At 42.3% G+C, this 24,718-nt stretch overlaps 2 protein-coding genes across 6 annotated transcripts in view; one reads left to right on the top strand and one right to left on the bottom strand.

Annotated features, from left to right (window-relative positions):
• Positions 1-8,340, top strand: part of chd3 (chromodomain helicase DNA binding protein 3) — a 51,190-nt gene extending 42,850 nt beyond the window's left edge. For 3 of the 5 annotated variants that reach the window (XM_044021808.1, XM_044021805.1, XM_044021807.1), the window contains exon 40: positions 814-3,208. In XM_044021808.1, coding sequence (XP_043877743.1) covers positions 814-1,082 — 269 coding nt within the window. In that variant the 3' untranslated portion in view covers positions 1,083-3,208. Of the gene's footprint in view, positions 1-813; positions 3,209-8,027 lie in introns of those variants that run through there. The other 2 variants (XM_044021810.1, XM_044021809.1) reach the window with 1 other exon arrangement.
• A 7,378-nt stretch (positions 8,341-15,718) lies between these two features.
• On the bottom strand, positions 15,719-24,383 carry tnfsf12 (TNF superfamily member 12). Its single transcript, XM_044022215.1, has 6 exons — positions 23,594-24,383; positions 21,140-21,221; positions 19,442-19,498; positions 19,268-19,291; positions 19,045-19,172; positions 15,719-17,065 (listed from the first exon to the last, which is right to left on the bottom strand). Exons 1-6 carry the CDS (start codon positions 23,765-23,767, stop codon positions 16,790-16,792), a joined length of 741 nt encoding a protein of 246 aa, XP_043878150.1. The 5' UTR covers positions 23,768-24,383; the 3' UTR covers positions 15,719-16,789.
• Positions 24,384-24,718: the final 335 nt, after the last annotated feature.

Below are 24,718 nucleotides of genomic sequence, written 5' to 3'. Positions count from 1 at the left end.
TTTGCTGCGTGGGTTTTCGCTCGCGGGGGCCTCGCGGCAAGCAGCTGAGTGAAGTGTGGGGCCAAGCTGAGCCGAGTCGACTCTGAAACACCCTGAACTCCTGGCAGGGCACAGGCACGCTGCAAATGAGGCCGCATTTGTGGTCTTGATTGGGGTTCTGCTGCTTCCTGACCTCTTTTAGACTGAGCCAGAGAAGGGGGCAAAAAAGGAGTTAAAACAACACGGTCCTCTGATTCTGCGACCTCCTAGTTTCCCTCCATTAACAGCACTCTCCTGAGAAAAGTTCCCTCGCTTGAGTACACAAAACATGTCCAAAAATATGCATGTCTGCCATGGCACTTTAACTACACATCTACTACTTTAGCTGCACTCTGTGAACTCTGCTCCACATTGTAATGATAAAGCAACTGCTCCAGTGAAGGACTGTTCTGTGTTGTCTCACTTGTGGCATTGTCTCAGCATTTGCTCATTGTGCTGAATCACATTCTGGAAAACCTGTCTCAGCCGTCAGTACTGCCGCGAGGAAGCTGCTCATCTGCACTAGAAGGAGTCCCGCGTTCTAGACTAAACTTCTCCTTGTAGGGTTTTAGGCATTAGAGAGATGGAGTCGAGCATTCGGGGGTTTGGGGCCTCATGACTGCAAGCACCTGCCCTGCTGAAGTGTTCTTGAGCAGGACACTGAACTCCCACCAACTCCTGTAACAACCTCTGGCAAACTAAGAGAATTCCCTACGGGGACCAGTAAAGTGTCACATTATCCTGCTCCCCCTCTCCAAGTCTCCACTACAGTCTGCCGCTTGTCTGCCCCCACAGAAGCCGCTGCCGCTGCTGGGGCCACCGGGGGAGCTGCTGGGGGCGCCGCTGGAGGGCCAACCGCCGCCAGCGTTTGCCAGAAGACCAAGGAGCACGATGTGGTGCAGCGGCAACGAGTAGTGGACCTCTGGAAGGATGGCAAATCAGAAGGGGCTATTGGGCAGGAGCTGAGGATGCCCAAGTCCACTGTGCACAGCATCATTGTCAAGTACCGGCTCAGCAATACAGTGGAGAACCTGCCGCGTAATGGCCGACCAAAAAAACCCTGAGGTCAAAGGAGGAGTTTCACCAAGTGAGAAAAAGAAAGGACTGGAATGCAGCAAAAAACAGACTCAAACAGAAGACAGTGGAAGCTGAAAAGGAGAGATGAAAACCTGAATGCAAAAGGAGGACAAGTACAAGGCACCTTAACACTGCTGGAATGTGAGGAACATAAAGGGAGAAGTAAAGCTCACTGGGGGGATTGAATAAATACAGCAGACAAGAAGAGAGAGAGAAAAAAAAGGACAGGACATGAAAAGTGAAAAGAAGTACTGGCAGTGTGATCCGCAAAATAAAACAAGCAATCAGCCACAGAGGGAAGAGAGGGAAGAGTGGTCCAAAATACCAAGGGAGAGGTGAAAAGCTGGCCCCTGAGATCAAGCACTAATGATGCGTGGGGGGAAAATGAGGCAAGGAGACAGAAAAAAAGGGAGACAAGACCTGTGTGGAACAAACAAATCCTGAAGCGCGAGGAAAACTTGCCACTGAAAAAAAGCCCAGAAATCTGTCTTTTAAGGAACTATGTCTGGACTGAAGAGGGAATGGAAAAAAAGACAGTATGTTAATGCAATCACAGGTTTGCAAAAATTCAGATATGGCGGCCGAACTGAAGAAAAATGCAACAAAGGAGTGTTGTTGTTTTTTTTTTTGTTAATTTTTCATGACTTCTTTTTCTGCCCCGCCATACCCTCCCACCCCCACCACCACCACCGCCCCCTATGCCGAAAAAAAGATTTCCCCCTGGATCAATTCTTCATCCACCGGTTGACTGAACAAGCCTGCCCCCTCGCTCTGACCTTGCACTCCCTCATTCTTCCACAGTCCTCCACTCCTCTGTCTCTCTCTCTCTCACACACACACACACACACACACACACACACACACACACGTACACATACATACGTACGCTCTAGAGCCCACACACAACCTGAAGACCTGCAGAGAAGTTGAAACGTCTGCCGAGTACGAGCAGATGAGATCCAGACTCAAAATAGAAAGGGACAAAGTGGACTCAGACTTTCTTGAAAAAAAAAAAGAAAAGCAAAGAAAGAAAAACAGTTATAGTCTTAAATATAAAACACTATTTCCCATGGACTCTTTTGCCCTGACATTCCTCAGTCCAACCAAGTGTTTAAGCAAGAACCATAAATGTAAAAAAGCTGAGACATTGCCTTTGACCAACAATCAGTAGCAGTGTTGCTGTGACCCGCTCTGATTGAACTATGTACTGTATAACGTATTTGCTATTGCACCTTTTTTAGAGGGGTCACGTAAAGGGGAATATCACTCAAGTGAAGTATTTACATTTCCTGTTTTAAACCTCATCACAGGAAAAACAAAAAAAAACAAAAAACTGTATTTATGAGCAGCTCTTCCCCGAAGCCTGAGACTGTAATCTGTCACTGAAAGAAAAAGGGAGACTCACTTTGAAGCCGGGAGAGACTTTTCTTTCTTTTTGTTCTTCGAGCGTCTTTTATTGTGACAGTGTGATGGATTCCACGCTGGAAAATGTCCCCTGATCCCAGGGAAAATAAAACACTCTGGACTCTGTCATCGTTTTTCCAGCTGAGCATGAGTGTGTGTGTGCAGTAGAGCTGTACATCAGTGTGACATCCCAAAGTGGGGAGCAGCAGGACAAACTCTTTTGCCTCGTTTTTTTGGACAGAGGAGACGTGAACAATCGGTTACACAGTCCAGACTTTTCCTGGACGTACAGTACGAGTATTTTAAGTTTAAATTGAGTGGTATTTCCCTTTCAGCTCGGAGGACATTAAGACCAGAAAAGTGTGGCATTGGTGCGGCCCACAATCAGGACACGGGAGTGTGTGCGCAGGTTGAGGAAGGCCGTTATGAATGTCTGTTATGTGTATTTTTCACAAAAATAGGTAAATATCATTTTAAATGTTCCATATTGGCACCAATATAAGTTTATTTATGAATTTCAAGTACTGTTTTAAGAAATATAAACCTGTTTTTTCTACAAATGTGTTCTTCTGTTTCATCTACATTAAGCAGAAAAAAAAAATTACTTGAAGCTGCACTGATCAATATTTTTATATCAATCAATCAATCAAATGTGAAAGTGGTCACTAATAAAAACATACCAACAGATTAAAGACCAGACTCTACAGATTCCACTGGAGCATTTTATTGACCCACAACTTTGCAGGGTTTTTATTTTGTTTCATAACCACAGTTCTCACAGGACTTGGCTTATTAAAGCTGCAGCTGTTTTCATTAAAAAACATTCAAGACTTAGAAACTGATCATAGCATTTAGCAGATTTATAGCCTGACATGTCCTTCAGTGGTTGGTGGAGAACAAACTTAAGCTAAAAGTTATTGAAAAATGTGTTAAATAATATACCGTAAAGTCCGACGTGATTTAAAAACCTATCAATTCTGCTCTGATTGTGCCTGCCGTTCCACATTAGGTTTTTGTTTTAGAGCCTTGAAAATGAAGTTTTAAAAATGCTTTGGTTGAAAATTCAGAATGGCTAAAATGGAGATTCACATGAATGAATCTAAGGTTCAGCTCGACTGTCGGCAGGGAATGAAAAGCTCCGTTAAAACACTCACTTTCAGTTTCACTTTCACCATGTCGTCGGTCAAATAAAAGTACTGTATAGTAATGCTTAAAGCAGCAACAGGCGGGAAGAACACAACTTTGAATACTTGGCAGTTTTGAAATACTTTCTGCTTTTCTCTCAGTATTAGTATCACCTTAGAAAACCACTTAACACTTAACACTTACAGACATGCATGCAAATCACTTCTTTAAGAGTGAAATCCTTGCCGGGTGATTCCGCCTCCAACTGAAACATGGGCCCTCGTTCATAAAGCGATCAGGGAAACTCTTGTGAGTCCTGTGTGGATTTATGAAACTCTCTGTTGGACACAGAGTAGTTTTGATTCCAAACTCAAGCCCTGACTGTGCTTTCGTAGCTAACAAGAAACATGGACAGATCAGAGACACAAGGTTGTCCCCGATGAATGCTTTTGGCTTTGAAACGCTCACGCAAAGCTTTTCAGCAAACACAAAAAATGTAACGTTCCCTGCCAAGGTGGCAGCTTCCACGTCTATCAGCTTGTAGGCGGGACCTACGGGGGAGAGACGCAGGTTTGCATGTTGGCCAGGAATGTTTTCATTGCTTTTCTGGACTTTAAATACGAATCCAGTGCCATTTAAGAGCTTTTGTTGCAGTTAAGGAATAAAATTGGTTAGTTTTAAGAAACCCTCTAAGATACGTTCGTGTGCATAGTTGGATTTCATTCTATTTTTACTGTGATATAAAATAAAATATGTCTCTGCCAAGCTAAGTAAAATGTTAATCAGGAGTCATGAGAGTGGGCTGTATTCAGGAGGAGTTTGGCCGAGCAGGGCTGAGGTTTGAAGTGGAGTTGTTGCAGAGAGAATCTCTTATCTGGTGTAATATTGAATTCCTTCTCCTGTTCTTTACTTTCTTTTGCCTTATATGACTTTTTGGTTGTGTCACTCCGACTGTAGAGCCAATACCAAACGCCGATATTCAAATCCTTTATATTTCAGTCCTGGTGTGAACTGTAGGGAACAGCTGACGTCTTCCTATTTGTGGCTGCTCCTTCACAATAAAGCCCATCTTGTGTTTCACAAGTCGAATGCTTTTAATGTGAAGCAGCGGGTCAAGTCAGGTCATAGACATAAGGTCAGTACATCAAATGGCTTTAAAAATCAACCTTAAGTGCTTTCAAGAGTCTTGTATCAAAACATTATGTAGAAAAAGTGGAATTTGTAAAATCCATCCTTTATTTAGGTACACAGGACATCTAGTAGTGGTCGTCAGTGTTGTCTTCTGCTGCTGTAGCTCATCTGCTTCACAGTTTGACCAATTGTGTGAACTATGGTTATTTAAATGACTGTTCCTTCATGATTAGAAAGTGGAAAGATGCAACTTCACGCAATTTTACATTGTGAATTTCAATGCTGCTGCCGATGCCGTTGATGCCAAACAATGCCTTTAACTTTTTGGACATGAATAATTCCCTGATACAAAGCAAGCAAAGCCTTTTTAAACAGTTTAAAGAAGCTGTTGCTGCTGTTTATCGGCTGATATTTCATCAAAATGGTTATTGGTGATAAAAAAGTAGTATCACATTAAGACCAAAAACACAAAAAATACACATACATTGATTTATTTTCGTATTTCTAAATGGATACGACACAAACTTTTTGTACTGGGCGGGACATTTTCACAGGTGATGAATAAACTTGTCAGCTCTCCCTCTCTCTCTGGTGGATAAATAATAAAATAGTGACGATATTTAAACACTTGAATGGAAAAACATCTCTAGCACTTCAGCGCTGCGGTTTGATTGTGTTGTATTGGCCACATCTGTCTTCTTTTTCCTTCCCTCTGTTCTGTGTTTATCGTCTGTATCGTCTGCGTCTCCAGCGTCTGCCCGTGCAACCACACACTCATTTCTCTCACTCTTTCACCGAGTCTTCACCTTGATTTTGTTTTGCTTCTAATCAGATCTGGTCGTCTGACCCCCTTCCAAAATACAGACACAGACACACACTTCCTCTGCCTCCTCTCTTTCTTTCTCTCTCTCCATCCCCTCTGTTGGCCTCCACTGGCAGAATGCCACACATTTTCCCATAAATGGTCCCCCTGCTGGTTCTACACACACTCAAAAAAAAAAGGAAAAAAGTCCTCAGCACAGTCCGCTCTTATCACTTCTTTGATCTGCACGGGGGTGTTATGACAGTTTATCTTTCCCTGTGGCGCGAGTGAGAGAAGTGCGCTGTCGGTCTATTCCTGGCTTTGTTTTGAAAGGAGCGCTAAACTGGCCGCTCCACTTCCCGAGCAGATTTATGATAGAGCACAAATGTGGGCAGCTCACAGTCTCTGCGCTGGCTCGCCAACCTGTGCAGTCAACATCCATGCATGTGTGTGTGTGTTTGTGTGTCTGTGTCATGTACCTGCACATAATGTGTGTGTTTATACTCTCTGCCAGCTCCACTTTCACAATTGTCCATTCTGGTACGTTATATTCATGTTCTTAATGGCAACGACATTCATTAATATTTATTTTCATTTTGAATTATGACATCACTTCCTGTTAAAGCCTATTTATGGCAACAAGTAGGCCACTTCCTGTTTGGTCTCTTCCTGCAAGCAAAGCAGCCATGGGCCGTGCTTTCCAGAAATGTTTGTTCTGCTGCAGCATCACAGCAGCAGTGCCGTAAGTCGATGAATTCAATGTAAAAGTGATGCATTAACTAAAAATTAATTAATTTTTTTGCTTATTTTAACCTAAAAGAAAGGACCAGAAAATGTAAGAGCTTTTGCCCATTGCCCAGTAACTGTTTTACTACATGTAAAAATTCTATTTAAATGAAGAAAAATGCGCTTGTGCAAACATGTCGTCGATACACTCTGTGTTAAATGGTAGCAATCATTCAGACAGCTAATTTAAGCAATACACATTGATTATTATTACTTTGATAAGTTGCAGTTAAGAAATCATACAGTTATAGAGCTTTATGTAATATGATGCACAGATTCCCTGTATTATACAAAGTTTGGACTCTTACAAGACATTCCTTTCTTGTAAATATATTTACTTTTTTCTGACATTAACATTAACAAACCATTCCAAAGGGAATTAGGCTTGCAACAGGTCAAGGGCTGAAGTGCCCCTGAGCAAGGTACTTGGCCCCCATTGCACCGCGGGCACAGAAGGTGCAGAGAGGTCAAACTCACTCCAACCAGTTGGTGTGTGTGCGCGCAAATACTGTACATTACATTTAACATTCAAGCATTTATATTCTTACAAGAGAGCAATAAGCTACATAGAAGAAGTCTTGGAGAGAACTCCACTCGATAGGAACAGTGGACTGTGGGGGGGTGAGAGCACCAATCCTTTGATGAACAGAGTAGTCGAGGGGTAACATAAGCCTTTATGGGAACATTTAAGTAGGTGGGAGCAGACACATGAAGCTCTTTGTAGGCTATAGCATCAGTGATTTGAATTTGATGCGGGTAGCCAGTGGAGCTCAATGAGCAGAGGGGTGACATGTGCCCTTTTAGGCTGATTGAAGACCAGGCGCGCCGCCACATTCTGGACCATCTGCAGTGGTTTCACAGCACAGGTCAGGAGGCCTGTTACTACTAGGAGTTGGGTAGCCTGTTGAGTTAGGTAAATGGAACTAAAATAAAACAAATTCTATTTTTGACATCAATGCATCATCAGTGCCAGAGAAAATTTCAGTGCTTCTCAAAACTTTGGCCACATTTCCCACACACAATATTTGTTCTTTGTAAAGAGGACGTTAATTACAATTTCCATATCTGTACTTTACTTATTTATATTTCTAGCAACTTTCACTTTCCATCTATCTTTGTTACTACCAAATAAAATCAGATGAATAGTTGGTAATTTGTCTGTGAACTGCTTTACTTTAGACTTTTACTTCAGTAATATTATAAAAAAGTGACTTCAACTTCTATATAGTTGCTTGTACTTTTACACAAGTATCACTTTTAAGTGCTTTATACAAGACTGGCTACACGAGTAAAGGAGGGAACTTTCTGGAACATGAGTGACGGGATGTTCATTTTGAACTTTAGGTTAAGGATTTGACTCCATTTCTGTGAAACACAAGTGAATGAACAAAAACAAACAGTTGGAATATGGAGCTAGACTTGTGGGGTAAGTCTGTGGGGGGCGGGGCTATAGCAGTGTTTTGGGGGAATAAGTTACACACTGAAAACTTCTAGTTTTATGTCCCTCAGTCGCCAAAGTCACTGCATTTAAAGTTTATTCTGGGTCACTGCGACCACTGAGAACCCCTGCAGAAAAAAAAAAAAAAAAAAGGAGTTGTGAGTGCGAGTCGTCAAAACGTTTGTGTTCTGTCGAGCTCCACATGATGAACTGGCTGAACTGAACTCTCTCTTTCTCCCCCTGCAGTGCTGAACGGGCCTCCCATGTCTGTGAAGAAGGAGCGGGAGGCAGAGCTGCTCGTCAACCGGCGGGAGCAGCGCAGCGGAGAGGTCATCTGCATCGACGACTAGACTACACACACACACACGCTGACGCAGACAGACAGACAGACAGACAGACGCACGCACGCACGTACATACATACTCACGCGCACACACTAAAACCCATCTGCTGCAAATGAATCTTCAGTTTCTCTCCAAGAAAGTTGAGTCCCGGCTGTAAATGCTCTTCACAAATCCAGTATTAAAACAAACCGACTGACTGAGGGTGAACTTACTGACCCGCGAGTGATTGTAGTCGCTTCATTTGACGTGTAAACACACACTTTTCACACGCTAGACTCTTCTAGAACCTTTACGCCGCGCTCTGGTGCACCCCCAGAAAAACTACAATCACACTATATACACACACACAGAAAAAGTGGACGGAGTCTTCTGCGTTGAGTCAAACCAGGAAGTAACAATTTATCGAATAGCCAACAGGGGGCGACTTCACTGGTTTGCAAAAAGAACTTTGTTTGAATGGAAGTGTATGGGAAAATAGCACAAACGCACATTTTCCTCATAGGTGAATGGTCTCAATCACTAGTTTCAGCTCTTCTTTTACAGAGCATGAGGTCAATTTATGTAAATTATGAGAAGTATGACACACGAGTGGACACCAGTGTTATTGACGGCTTGCAGTGACGTCCGTGAACCTCGGGTTTCAAAAAAACGTGACACGAATCTGGAGGCTTGCAACCTGAAGATTACGTCCATTTTTTTGTACACTGACGTAAGGCCGTCCCAGTTGAATACACGCAAAATGTGAAATAGTTGTCGCAATTTCTTTTGATTGCGGCACCAAAACGGTAGTTTCCGATTTTAATTACTCGTGTACAGGTTTACACACGGTTTAAAGTAACCTAACATGGCTCTGGTCAAATCACAAATCTGGACGCTTCACCACAGGAGTTTGTTTTGGAACCAGAAGACTACGTCCACTTTTTTTTATAAGACACATGCACACGTGCACTTACTATTCATGGACACACACACACACACACACATATGCATCTGCAGTACATGCTGTCCATATTGTCTCATAACTTCTTATGACCTTTTTTAGTCTGCCTCAAACCATTATACTCCTCATAAACGGCCTCACACAGGCCTCCTACTCTTCCTCTTGGGATGCTTCTAACCTCTGTTTCACACACACACACACACACACACACACAAACGCACACAGGACTCGCCTCACTCCTGAACCCTTTCAAACCCTCAGCAGACCATGTAACCTTCCTCCCGCTCCCCTGCTCCTTAAACTCTCGACAGGAAGCTGCATGTGAAACTAAAAACATTTCGACCCGCCACACTCCATCCCCTGAAGCATGCTCTAATCACAATAACGCTGTTTCGTGGAAAAAGGAAAAAAAAGAACAAAAAAAAAAAACAGTATGAAGCTGTGCCTACAGTCGTTTCAATACTGTTTCTAATTCTCGGAGCGAAGCTGAAACTTTGGTTTCTCAGTTCCAGCCTTTTTTAAGCCTTTGTTTTGCCCCCCCCCCTTTTTTTCTTTCAATGGTACATGTTTCAATAAAACACACACACACAGTGAGGTATAATAATGACTACATTCACGACTTAAAGTATTTGCTGACGCCCCGTTTGCCGCTTCCACGGTTCCAGTTTATGTGTACAGAGCTTTGAGGATTTTTCTTGGGGGGGGGGGTATTTGTTCCAGAAAAGGTGTCGCAACAACACTGTTTTCCAGACCCCCACCCGCCCCATGAATGTTTATTACCTTTCATAAACAAGTTAGTGTTATTAAAAAGCTATCGATCGATTGCTCTCAACACGCCCTCTCCTTCCTTTTCTGCCCACTCTCCATCAATCATTTTTTTCTTATTTCTTTCTATGAAACCCTGTGATATACGTTTGCATATTTAAACAATCATTCGTGTTCTCTTGCTTTTATACCCTCGAGTATTGTCGTCGTCGCTGTTGTATCTCGCCGCTATTCGAGAAAGAGCTTCTACCAAAAGAGACCTTTTTTTTTTTTTTTTACAAACCGTGGGGGGGAAAAAAACGATAACTGCACGCGAGACCGCACTTCTGTCTGGAAACGAAGAAGTTGGGCTAACTTCAGACGGAGATACATGTATTCCAAGAAAACTCGTTTTTTTCCTTGCCTACATTTTAGATTTGGGGCTTGCAAATTACATACATACAGTATGTATATATATATATATATATATATATATATATATATATATATATATATATATATATATATAGATATATATATGTATATATATATATATATACATATACATATATATATATATAGATATATATATAGATATATATATAGATATATATATAGATAGATAAAATAGGCCATATGTAACCCTAAATGCTTCTATGGGCAAAAAAGAAAAATGTATCTAACCCCCAGTTAATATACCTGCTTATTATCTTGAAAATCAGGGGCTGGAAATTCATTTTATACACTGCATCATTAAAAGCGCCTTAATTAACATAGCTGAACAATTGTAAAGTCATTAAGATGAATGAAGAACCTGATGTCAACCTGTAAATCCTAGTTAACGTCTACTTTACATTAGAAATAACAGAAAACGCCGTCGCGAGGAGTGATTCATCCCATAAGACCAGGACATTTTACACTGCTCTTTCCAGGAAATAGTCAAGAGTCTGTTTCCACTTCTACTACTTTTTTTTTCACGCAAAGGTTTTGCAACCCCTGAACTAAAATGTTGCGTCAAAAATCAAAGCACTTAGTTCTGTTTATTTTCCACGTTTACTTTGTCCCTCTTTCCAGATTTCTGGGTATTTTTGTGTATCTGTGAATGTAGTGGTGCCGATCAAATGATGAGTGGCAGTGAAAACATGTCAGTGGCGATGGATCCTCCTTGTTTTCTCTCTTCTTCTTCTTCTTTTTTGTTTTTAATAAAACTGAATGAAATTATTAGAAAACAACCTCACGCTCGTCGTGTGTTTCGTTGTGAAGCTCCGTATTCCACGATGGATCGATGTGAAAACGTGTTATTTAAAGGTTTAACCCTTTAACACCTCAAAATGTCTTTGCTTATTTTAACCATAAAAGGGCCAAAAATGTCCTGTGAGTGCTTTTGCCCATTTTTTCAGACTTCAAGTATCAGAAACCGTTGGGATTTTTCTGATGGCGCAAACTATCACGTAATTACGGTCATGCAAAGTGTGCTAAGTGCAAACAAAAAAGCAAATAGCACATAACTGTTTTTTTACTTTACGACATCTTAGCATGAACTTAAGTTATGTAAATGTGTAATAGGTGACATTAAAGAGAGAAGTTTGTTCCAGAAATGATTCAATGCACCATTTCTGACGCACATGTCAGCTTTATATTAATAATAATTGAATAGTTTTTTTTTAGAGCAACGGTGTAAATAAAGACCCGTAGCTTGAAATGAGCTGTAAAAACTAAACGTTAACGTCTGCAGGAAAACGCAGTGTTGCTGCAAACGTAGCGTAGAAGCAGGGAGGTGTGGACGTGGGAGGCAGCGAGAATGACACTGTGATTCACTGTGTCTTCATTTTTCATCACCCCCACACACACACACACACACACACACACACACACACACACACACATGCACACACACACACACACACCCACCCCACAGCTTTGAGGAACAGATGGGTAATGATTCACGATAACTGAAGGTTAAGAGTCATGTTTCTCCGTTCCGGAACTGATTGATGACACTCGACGGTTAACTGTTATCTCCGCTTCGTGATCCAAACTGCAGATTATGTCGACTCCCATTAAGTGCACACAGACGGCCTGATTGTGAGTAGAACATAAAGTGATTTGGGTGAATGCTCCTTCACTGCATATTCATACATTTATACATTTATGTATGAATGATGTGAAGGAATTCATCACTGTAGAAGGTGAAAATGTGCTTAAATGACATAGTATAGGGAAAATGTGAGCAACATTGTTAAAATAAATTCAAACCAGCATGTGCGTAGGTTTTCTGCGGGTTCTCTTGTTTCCTCCCACAGTCCAAAAACATGTGATTTTGGGATTAGGCAAATTAGACACTCTAAATTGACAGTAGGTGTGTTGTCTCTATGTGGCCCTGTGACGGACTGATGACCTGTCCAGGGTGTGCCATACCCAAACCCCAAACCAATATTTTTCAGGTGAAAACCAGAGTGAAAAAAAGTCAGAACTCTGTGATAATTTATTATCACAGATTTCTGTGAGAATTTATTTATTTATTTATTTATTTATTTTTATTTCAAAATCAAGCATTGGGGCGGAGTCGTCGTACGATCAGGGGGTTTAGTTACAAACCTTTAAAGCCCTGTGTAGTAAAACATTAAAAAGCAAAACATAAATTCTGAGCTAAAAGCTCATTGTTATTATTATTTTTATTAAAATGATGTCCTTTTGTTTGCCCAATAACAATAATAATAATAATAATATTACTAAGTACACCTGTTCAGCTGCTTGTGAACTAAAGAGCCAATCACATGGCAGCATCTCCATCCATTTAGTCATGTACACGTGGTGAAGATGAGCTGCTATATTTCAAACCGAGCACTGCAATGAGGAAGAAAGGCCGTTTAAGTGATTTTGAACTTCTGAATTTACAGAAACTGCCGATCTACCGGGGACCGGCTACTTTATGATGTACACAGGACACCTATCATGTGTCAGGAGTGGCACCAGGTGATGTCACGCTCATGTATTTCAGAATTTACCTCTGCTGCCCACTGGATATCCTAACTCTCTTTTGTTTTTTTTACAACATTCTCAGTAAACCCTTAGAGATAATTATGTGTGAAAATCCCTGTGGATCAGCAGTTTCTGAAATAGTCAGACCAACAACCACAATGCCACATTCGAAATCCCTTCACTCACCTTTCTTCCTCAGTCATAAACTTTGTTCGGACGTCAGCCGCTCCTCACTCACCGATTGGCTGATTAGATGTTCGCTGTTTAACAAGGAATGCAGGTAACTCACAGCGCGTTAGTCATTGTCTGTGTGCTGCAGACAAGCTGCCTGAAAAGTGCTCTGCACGGCACTGCTGAGAACAGTGCGGGACAACCAAATAAATAAAGTTGCTGGCAGTAAAACCCACATAGTTTGCTGGAAGACATCAAAACGCTCTGTAGAGCTAAGGAGAACTGCAGTGTGATAATTATCTCTGGAGTCCCATTTGATTATTTGACCCACTTCAAATGAAATGAACACCTTTGGTACTGTGCATTGACACTTAAAAATATATATTATATATATATATATATATATATATATATAAAAAAAGTACAACTTTTCCAAAAACAACAAAAAGGTTTATTCAACATTTATGATGAGTGAGTTGAGAAAGAAATAATAAAAAATAAATGTCCAGAGCAGGCATGGCATACATCATCATCATCATTTTACAGAAAACCTCTTCACGCGACTTCACAAGATTTGGTAATAGGTGGTAATAAACTTTGACATTTAAAGAAAAAAAGGAATCAGCACAGGGAAGTGTGTGTGGGGGTGATGGAGGAGGAGGGACCAGGCATGTTTTTCCTCCAAGCCTTTGAGCAATGTGGTTCAGGTTCAGATTCAGGAAGTGAAAATTTAGATGTCTGACATAAAAGGGAAGAGGAAAACGATGAGGAAATCAAACAGGATGTGTGTCCATCCGTCTCTACACTTTGCTTTTTCTGTTTAAAAACACAACTGGTTGGCACTAATTAAAAAAGACTATGTTCTCTGCAGTAAAGTGCTGAGGAGAAACCAATGTGGCCCCGTCCACAAAAAACTACTTATAAACAAGAGTAGGAGTGCTGAAACCCACTTCTAGAAATACACACTGTTTGTATTGTCTCAGGAAATGTTACAAAGCAGCAGCAGCAGCAGTATAAGAAAGAAAACACGGTTAGAAAGTACACACAGCTCAATTTTGTCTTGTTTCATGTGACTCAGGAACAAAATGTGGACCAAACGATGTGACATGGGGTCTCGATTTTAATGTATTTTCGACTGAGGTCTTAGGTTTTCATGTCACACTGTTTCCCATCGCTGCCTACAGTTGTGCTTTGGTCATGTCACGAACCCCTTCATTTCTGACGTTAAGGCACAGTCGGGCCTGTCACTATCCAATTTGTGGCTCGGCCCAGTTTGCGCTGAACCGTCATCTCGGACAGCTAAGTATGGTCCACCACTCTGACAGACCACATTAGTGTTTTTGTTTTGCCCTCTTTGCACAACTGCCTTGGCAAAATGTATTTCTCATGCCAATAAAGCCACTTGGAATGAAAAGGAGTCTCATACAGATAGATTGTTGCAAGAGCGGTGGCAAACTCGACTGTAATGTTGTTTGTCCCGGTGGTCTTGCCATACTCTGGCTGCCACAAACCCCAAAGAACTGTCAACATACTCTGTACTGACAACAGACACATGCAGTCACTGATGTGTCACACGAACAAAACATCAAATCAGAAAAGCAGAATTTAACAGAAAAAATTAAGACAGGACAAATGTAACTTTGAAAATTGAAGTATAAATTAATAAAATGTGAGAGTAAGATAATGAATTCACTTAAACACGCTGTGACTGTTGCATACATTCACTGTTTGATAACTTTTTTGTGACGTATATAGGGAAGTTGCAACTCATACGCCAAACTTACCAAAATTAAGGTTAAACTCAGCTCTAATGTTTGTCTTTGTGGGTTGCCATATGGCCAAAATAGCCGTGATAGCTGCTTTCTCTAATGCTGTGCTAAGTTAGCATGCTGCCACGATGTCAGTCACAGTGTTTACAATGTTTAATGTGCTATCGTTTTTCCTATTAGCACCAGAAGTGCAGCTAACGTTGCGACAGAGCAGCAGAGATTTGAATTATGTAAGCACTGGCTACATATTCCCAATAACAAAGGCATAAATGTTTATGAAATGCTCTCTTTGCTGTGTGACACTGGATAACAAAACAACGCTAATCACTAGAATGGTCAAGTACACACACTTAGTCACAGTGATGCTAATTGCTAACATTAGCTATAGTTGTAATGCTAAAATGGTGATGTTTGGCGTGTTAGCATTTTTAGAATCTTTGCTAACTAGCCCCAAAATGTCCTCTTATACACAATACACACAAACTAGTCACTAGCAAAGCAGTTCTTATTGGGGCTGTGGCTAAATAGACTGGACTCCTGTGTTAAGTATTGAGATTTTAGAAATGTCCTTGCTAAATGTTGGAGATTAACGCATGTTTTTGGGATTTTTAAGTCTTTTTAACTGAACTTAACTTGTTTTGTTTGATTCCTGTGTCAGACGCGCTCGACACTCTCTGACCAATCAGTCTGCTAACGTCACATTTTAGTATACTAAAGGTACTCAAAAAAGTACCAGGTACTATTGCTAATGGCAAAACGAGCTGAGCCGTGCTAGAACTGTAGCCTATAGTGGAAAAATGCCCTACCGCTGTAACTTATGTCATTAGTCTTGTAAATATATGCTTAGAAATCAAAGTATTGAACAATTTGGACCATGAATATACCCAATTTTATGACAATCCAATTGAGTTGATTTCGTAAATGTAATGATCTCCTCTTTTTTCCCCGACACTTGGACGCTATTTTTAATCATGAAAATCCCCACACTCTTGTTTTTTCTTTAATACAAAGCCTGTAATGTTCAATATCAATTTTCACTTGTAGCCATGAATATATTCAGGCTTTCCAAAAATAATATGAGAAAATCATAACGTAATGGTATGATTTTCCCATGGGCATGCAAGCGGTGGTGGTGGTTTCAACATTAAATAGATAAAGTCAGAAAAAGAAAGACAAGGCTATATTTAGGGCTTTAGACGCCAATTACTCGCACATACTTTTCAAAAGTAAAGCCAAGTATACAAATGTATAAAAAAATACAATCAGATTTGACCGTAGAAAAGAGCACAAATTCACATCCTTTTTTATGAAGTTCCACTTTCTTTGCCAACATCATACTTGAAATGCACACAGTAAAATGTGTGTGACGTATATAATAATAGGTATCTTAAAAAAAAAAAAAAAAAAAGAAAAAGAAGTTTTTGCACTCAAACAGCACATTGAAATGTAATGGGCATAAAATCAGTATAAACATGAACAGTTTGATTCATTATATTTCACATACACCCACTCAAAGACACTGTGTTGTGTAATGTAGGCTTTAATAGTGTCGAGATCTGACGCTTGCAGATGTGCTCTCAGCTTCTTGAGGCAACCGGTGATATAAAAGTGAAAGGTGCATGCACAGCTTTACTGTCAGTCTTATAAAGACAGTGTAAGCACAATTTGTTACATGATACGAAGGCTAAGATGAACATCCTTGTGTTTCTTTTTTTCTTTTTCTTTTTTTTTTTTTTGGTGAAGCTCTTTATGTTCAGAGCAGCTTCCATCACGTGTGTTCTCCTGGCAGACATTCATGGAGGCCTTTATGTCCACTCTGGGCCTTGGTTTTAATCCAAAGTCTGTGTTATGCGTTCCAAAGCGGCACCACCGTCCAGAGAAAATTTCCACAACAACTTCCACAAAATGTCAGACTCGTCTTTCAAATGAACGTCTGTGAGAAGCAGCTGTAGTGGGACGTGACGCCCTCGGCTGCTTATGACTGTTATACCACAGAGGAGGGGGAAAAAAATCTCATCCGCACAAAAGCAACGTTCTGTTCTACTCGACGGACGGGTTTCAGTTGACCTTGAAGATGCTGAAGACGTGAGGTGAGGCGGAGGGACTGCCTACAGTGTGGAGTCTGAAGGATGAACCTGTGATGGCCTGCAGCTCCGTGCCTTTATCCAGTCTCAGAAGGCCGGACACCTGGCAGGACTTCACGAAGTGGAAGGAGTGCGGCCCTGCAGACGGGGTCGTCGCGTAGCCCTCTATGCACTGCAGCTTCTGAGGCCTCTGACCAGTGGTCACCACGTCCAGCTTCACATACGGAGTCTGCTGCTCATTGAACAACACCTGATTAAGGAGAGCAAAGAGAAAGAAGACGTCTCAACATCTCAAAATACTGTGTCACCAAGATTGTTCGATTCACCAAAGTCTCTGCTCAAACATGTTACATCTTCAAAGTTCTGCTATCTGCTGATTTGCGTTTTCTCCAGACTTGATAAGATGGAGCTCTGGCTACGTGACCCCCAACAAAACCCAATAATGTGAACCTCTTTCAAAAATATGACACACACTTGACCTGCTTTGCCACAAGAATCTAGTCCAGTCGCTTGAGCTTCAAATATGACGGAGGTCTCTGCTTTTTTCATCACTTCACCTCAGGGAATATGGAAAACAGATTAACGAGCAAAACATTTTTGTGTCGCTTTCCAAAAATTTTGATGTGTTTTTTTTTTTTATTCCACTGAAGGTCCACATTACTTTTGTATTATATATGTAAATCTATCAGTTAAAGCAGGGGTACTTCTTTTATGACCAGATGGGGGCAGCACTACAAGTCATGTATGTTTAACTCATGAGTGTAGTTTAATATCCACTCTGCCGTGAGCTCTTTTTTTTAGTCTCTCTTTCAAAATCCCCACCTTTTAAGGTGCTAAAAGCTCCGCTATGTTCAATGGTTAGTTAAGCTAAGTTTGTCTATTCGCCACTTGCTGCTGGGCAGATCGTGCACAGTGGTTTAATTGTGATGCATTTCGCTGAAAAACAGCTGAACATGAGTCATGACGCTGATGAGAACAGTGCGAGCCAAACTTTGAAAGCTGCAGGGTGGATTACCAAAACAATGAGCTTAAAGATACTTAAAAAGGTGACTCATCTTACGTGGTTTTCTCCCAACACAGTGACCTTTACACTTTACACCTTCGCTGCTTCTTCTCATTTGATGATGATGATGACAATGTTTTTGTCATGTTTTTATATTCTTCTTACCTTTTAGTGTATGGACTGTACTTGAAGATGATTAATATGCAATGTCCCTACTTTGCATATGACTTTAAAGGTCCAGTGTGTGACATTGTGACAGTTTATTGGCAGGAAATGAACCTACAGTCCAAAAATATGGTATATTTATGCCTGTATCACTTTGAAATAAACATTTTTGTAGCCTTAAAATAATTCAGTATTATTTTAGGGAAGGGCCTTGCTTTACGGAGGCCGCCAAACAAACAGGTGGATTACATCTTTGGTGATATGTGAGGGCCACTGTAGTTCCCTGATGCACAAGGGAAAAGAAGGAGGGGTCATACCTTCCATGTCCGCGAGTGTGCAGAGGTCCACACTGACGTGAACACTTGTTAAACTAGGAAAGGAACCATAGGCATGTACACACATGTAGAAATAAAAAGTAGTTCTCCAAGGACATAGAACGCTGACCCTGATCACTTTGGTGCATTTTTGTGCATTCGCGTCACCAGTGGCGCAAACTCGGTACGTCGGTGTGAGAGAAGACAGATGTAACGAACATTTCACCGTCAACCATTACAGCTAATATCAGACGCATTGTTGCACTCTCTTGCAGGAAATGTCCATTGTCATGGTTCGCAAACCGTCCAGATGTAACGAACATTTCACCGTCAACCATTACAGCTAATATCAGACGCATTGTTGCACTCTCTTGCAGGAAATGTCCATTGTGCATGGTTTCACAACACCGTCCGGAGACGCACACAACTTGGCGAGGTTCACCGTGTACTTCGGGAGCTCTGTCAGCGACAGATACGAGCTCGCAAGTTGTCGAATTAGCTGCTCGTCGACGTAAGCGGTGAAACTCGGATTCTTCTCTGCAGACGTTTCTGCAAGAGATTTGTGTGCCCATGCACCAAAATGATACGTTTCTCCTCCTTTACGTGACGTCATCTGGCGAATCTCAACGCGATTCTTCGCCGAAGTTGAACGTTTAGCTTCTACTCATGTCTGTACGCTGACTTTGAATGAAAAGTCGAACACTGGACCTTCACGTGAAAATACGGCCTTGAAGAGCTCTCACTCACCTGGCAAAACAGGAAGTAGACGCCCGCTTTCTCCACCGTGAAGGTACCGAGATCCTTGTTATACCTCACCGCTTTACTCATATTCAACGTCCTCTCTTCCCAGCCCTTTATCACACCACCATCTCCCACTGAGACACACACACACACACACACGCAGAGTTATTCATCTCACACATGACAGTTGCACAGATTACCCTCCATCCTTCATTTTTACGACTCTTACCTTGCTGAGAGGAGACTTTGGTTACTGGTGGAAAGTGAAAGAGACATCGAAAGAGAAAGAGAAGGGGAAAGTCAATTAAGATTTTATGAGTGCAATCGTATAGGGCTATAGGATTGAAACCACTTCAGCAGATGCCACATGAGACGGCTATAAGGGATCTGCCAAGCTACTTACTCTCAAAATGAGACGCTGCTTTCTTTCCATTCCCGTTCCTCCCTCGAAACGTCCCCCCTTCAGGAGGCAAAGAGAGACAGAATATGAGATTGACCGGCAAAGAAAATAACGTCTGTGGCTTTTTTTTTTTGATAAAACAATCATTACCATCTGTATCTGTCTAATAACAGAGTGTGTTAATTTGCAGCCATTCAGGCTCAACCTGGCTCATTTTTTAACACAGCTACCAGATGGGCAAAGGATTTCCTTTCACGTGCTTCAATATATTTCCTCAAACTGTTATTTTCAGTCAGAAGCGTGCGCCTCTGACTCTTTTTTTTTTTTCCCTATCAAGACTAATCTCAGTGCCAGCTGGTCTAAGTCACCAAGAAAATACCAAATACAAAGAAGACGTAGCGAACGGCAAGTAATGTCGGGGCAGAAGAAGACGAGACGGACAAGAGGAAAGTGGATCCAGAGGGACAAACCCTGAATAAAGAGAAATGAAGTGCCGGATGAAGAGAGTTGAAAAGGTCTTTGGCTGCTCTCTGACCTATTTTAGGTTGATTAAGAGTGAAGCAGTGGCCCCTGCTCAAAAACATACAATAAATAAAAGACAACACTTAAAAAGGACAGAGCTGAAGAACGCCTGCTCTTGTTACTCGCTAAAAGTTTATTTTAGCTTTTTGCAATCTGGCCTACGGGGAGTTTCACCCCCCCCCTCCCCAAACACAGATATACTGTAACTCTAATACAGTATGAACTGTGAAATACATACTTTATGGTTCCACCACTGCCATCGTCCAGGAATATTAAGTCCCTGCTAAAATAACTCACAGGTGGGTGACCCTGTAGACGAGTGAGCGTGAAGCCCTCAGGCTGGACACATTTCCTTGCCTCGCGCTGTCAGTCTTTGGGAGAGAACATAACAGCAGTGTCCTGCTGAAACGCTGCACCACCACGGCGGTCACTTTTCCACAAACTGGAAAAAGCTGTTTGGCCTTTTTTTCCTCTCTCTCTACTGATAGCCATGAATTTCTGAACACTGTTTAATGCATTTTGGAGGACAAATCCAGATATCAGTTACGACAAAAAGGAACAAAAAGTCAGTACGTGCAGGACGCTTTGGCGTGACAGGCTGTCCTCTAAATGAATCCTTTTGTCAAAATGTGGATATTCACCCTCCCCATGTCTAAAATCGAGCAGAACACAGCCTTGAAGGTTCACTGTTGGACAAGAACAACCAAGCAATCCCGTGACGGTGACGCAAGCAGAGGCTATAAATACAGCAATGATAGGTCATCAAATATCACCGCTTTCACAACAAATCATAGCCGTGTCAGTCGTGTGCTCAAGGAAAAAAAAAATCTATTTCATTGCCCAAAAGCGTGCAACAAGGCCTCACTCTCGCGCCAGCTGGTTTTCTGGGCTTCGAGGCTGTTCTGGTCAGACCTGTAATTTCTGGAACAGTCATCCAGCTGCCTACTTTTTCCTGTGTCAACTTTTAGCAGTGGGTAGTGCCTGCGGCCCACGAGACCTGACCATAGTGGCATGTGGGGCCAAGACTGGCGAGCGCTTGTGTTAAATGTCCTTCCCAGAAAAACAACAGAGTGCAGTTGGTAAGTATATTGTGTCTGTGGTGATTTGGACGACTGAAAAGCACAAAACGGCAACATATCGGCGGCGTTGAAGTCAAGAAAAACATCTGACTTGCAGTACCATCTCTCTTCACTCTGTGCCCCACCAGCAGCTCTCTCTTCTCCAGAATGAGTTGAACAATGGCCTTCCTCTGTGTGTTCACCTGTCAAGAGAGGGAGAAGAAAAGAAAAAAAAAGAAAGAAAAGGCGCACGATTAAGAGGAGTCCAACAGGTTTGTTTTGACTTTGTTCTGGCTCAGGTCCCACACGGCCTCTTTCAGCCATTTAGCCACATAAACAGGCTCATCTTTTCCAGTCTCCTGCCCCTGCCGCCTCGCTATAGCTTTAGAATAAGTCGACCACTTCCTGACAGACCGCTGGTTGCGACACCTAATATTTTTAGTGCCTTGCATTCCTCGCGTGTCTTTACTCCTCCTGTTTTCATTAAGAAATGAGTTTTCTCAAACCAGCGACGTTTCCAATTCTTGGCGCGGGGTTCTCCGCCTGAATGACCCAGGGAGGCCTACTATATGGAGTAAGCGGAGAAGTGGCTCAGGGAAAGTGTGTTTTAAATTTACTGCTACTGTGGAAACGTCGGCAGCGAGTTGCTCTTCGCTCTCCAGACATTTCACTCACTGGCTCTCATCAGGAGTTGGCCAACGGTCAAATGGACAGAACGGGGCCCCATGGGAAAGTCTCCAGCATCAACACTCCACGTGTCCAGTTTTGGGGGTGTTTGTATATGTGTGCGTGAGAGAGAAGCTCTCACTCTGTGTGTGTGTGTGTGTGTGTGTGTGTGTGTGTGTGTGTGTGTCTGTCAACATGATACACAGCCAATCCACTGTCCCCCTGATCTCAAATCCAGTGCAACCTGGTTTTGTAAAGCACAGAGAACCAGAAGAATTTCCATCAGCTCCTTTTGGCTGCTTTGAGAAATCACTTTTTTTTTTGCCTTGTGATGCAACCTCGTCCTGGAATCTTCACATTCACATTCACATTCGCTGCAAGTGCAAGACACTTAAAAAAAAAAAAAGTGCACTTTGCACAATGAGACCGCACAGGATTTATTTAGGGCTGATGGCTGCAAAAATCAAGGAGGTGCATGATGTAGACAGGGGCCGTTGCGACAGACTAGACAAAGGAGGCAATTCCCATGGGGCCCCCGAGCTAAAATATGGCCCCCAAAGAGCAGCTGATTGTGTTGGTTCACAGTGACAACACGGCTTTATTGATGCAAAGGAAAGTGGTTATGTTGAATAAACGAGTTGGTTGTTCACTCAGTGATAACACATGTTTGTCACAACACTAACAAAACGGAACAAAAGTGAGGACCTCCTGTAGGCCTTTTGAGGTACTACAGATGGGAGGTCACATGTGATTGTGCCAGCCTCTCCTTTTGTTCCCGCACAGGTGCAATATTTGAATGTGCAAAGTGGACTATGTGCAAACGGTCTGCTGTCGTTTAGATCATCTGCTGTTGTTACGTTTTCAATTTATCCATGGCCAGGTTTCCGTTAACATCTCATGCAGATAATGTTGATATAGCTGTGGTGTTTCTTTGCTGCTTCAATTTATTATTCAAGCATAATGTTTGCCTCGTTCGTCATCCACTCTAGTTTCAGTCAAAGGAGTCAGTAAAGAAGACAGTAACCATGGGAACCTGCTTGAGGTTGCTGAGTCAATTTCCTGATCCATCCTGAAATCACCGCTACGAAACGAAACGTGAGATTGAGAACATGGCACATGGCCCTAAATTTCAACTATATTTTCACTGACATGATTTTTAAACATCCTCTTTTATTCACACTAACTGTTTCCATTGCACTCATTTGCAACTTCTCCAATTCGCTTTGACGTGAAATTTCAATATATTTTAAAATCCGTGTTTCCATTCAGGTGATTTTAAGCACAAATAAAAAGAAAATGTGCACGAACCAGGCTCATGGAAGAGCACCTCATGACAGCCCTATAGTTGGATGTAGCACCTTTTGCCAGTGGGCCCCCGGATTCCGTTAAAACGGCCCTGTCTGCACTGTTTGCACTTGCCACACTTTTCATTATCCTCTTTCAGGCCTCAAGCCTCAGTGCAGCCAGTTAGGTCTTAAGTGCACACATGCCAAATAGCTGAGGCTTTCCAGTAAATTGAGATAAAAGTGGAGCACATCATGGCACCATGGGTAATTAAACTCTAGAGGAGGGCACACACACACGCACACAATGAGCCCACACTTTGACTGTGATTATTGGTAAGCAATAAAAGTGCCAAGAGGAGAAATGGTGCAATACAATAGCAGGGGAGAAGGGGGTGAAGTGTGGACCTGCATATTTTTCCATTTACCCCCCACGAAGATTCCCGTAACCGCAGCCACAGACGAAGTTACATAACAAACACTTGATGGTCTGTAAAAGTTGGGAGCGAGTAAATATTGTTAGGTTGAAATATGCGCGGTGTCGACACGCACAGAGAGAAAGAGTGTATGTGTATGTGTGTGTGTGTGTGTGTGCTGCAGAGTTGATATATTTCTTTTATACAAACCTGATCCAATCGGTCCTGCAGGATCTTAAAGGACTGGGACAAGTCCCGCGTCTGTCGCCAAGTCCACGCCGTGAACAGCGCGCTGCACGCGGCCAGAGACAGCGCCAGCAGCGCCAGCGAAGCCCACACGACGCGCAGCTTGCGCACTCTCCTCCTCTGCAGAATCCGATGCATGTTGGTGCAGACAGACTGCGCTGCTACTCACCGCTGCAGACCACACACAATAACCCGCACCTTAACTCCATTCCAGCAGCGGAGCGTCAAGTCCCTGCGAATGCATTTCTCTCCCGGTGTCCATTGTTTTGGCGAGGAAGACGCGCGACTGTGGCAGTGAATCTCCGACTGGGAATGGGGGATCTTGCGTTGATTTCCCGTTAATGTCACTGATGAAGTTGGTTTTAACACGACAAAACATCCGATCCGTCCTGCGCACAGATCAAAGTCGCCACCATCCTCCTCCTCGCTCGCACTGTTCCGTCTCCAAAGGGCAAAACTGCAGCGCAACTCGCGCACATCAACTGTTGCATCCTTCTGCTTGTGATTCGTTGACTCAGCTCTCTTGTCTTCCCTTTAACCAGCGTGCTGGGGGGTCACTCTATTAGACTGACTGCTGCTGCTGAGCACACAGGAATTGCGTGGATGTGCACACGCACAGACAGAGACACGCGCACAGTCTTGGAAATGAACTCTGATGTTGTGAGAGCAGCTGGTGTAAAGACAAAAAAAAACTACACAAGCAACGACGTGAAGGGGAAAGAAAGACGCACAGGCTCCCTCTGCTCCTCTATTTACTTCCACCAACTTGCATGCCTTCCAAGTATGTGCCATTCACGCGTGGGCAGTTGCCTTTGTAACCACGTGGTGGCGGTAGTGTATCGATAAATAGCAGCTTCATGAACTTTAAGAGCAGGACACCCGCGCGTTGTTTGGTTGTTCAATATTCAGGTCAAATCAGAGCATTTCACTGTAGTCATCAGAATAGAAAAGAATAGAATAGCATGATTAATAAATACACAATAATAGATGATAAATAAAAGATCATACAGTGCATACATAGAAATGCATAAATAAAAGAAACTGACCTCCAGAACACATTCTAAATAAAGAAAATACATTACAAACTAA

This window comes from Solea senegalensis, linkage group LG3 (assembly GCF_019176455.1).
Source record: "Solea senegalensis isolate Sse05_10M linkage group LG3, IFAPA_SoseM_1, whole genome shotgun sequence".
NCBI classification, from domain to species: domain Eukaryota; kingdom Metazoa; phylum Chordata; class Actinopteri; order Pleuronectiformes; family Soleidae; genus Solea; species Solea senegalensis.
This window is presented reverse-complemented; position numbering and strand designations above follow the sequence as displayed.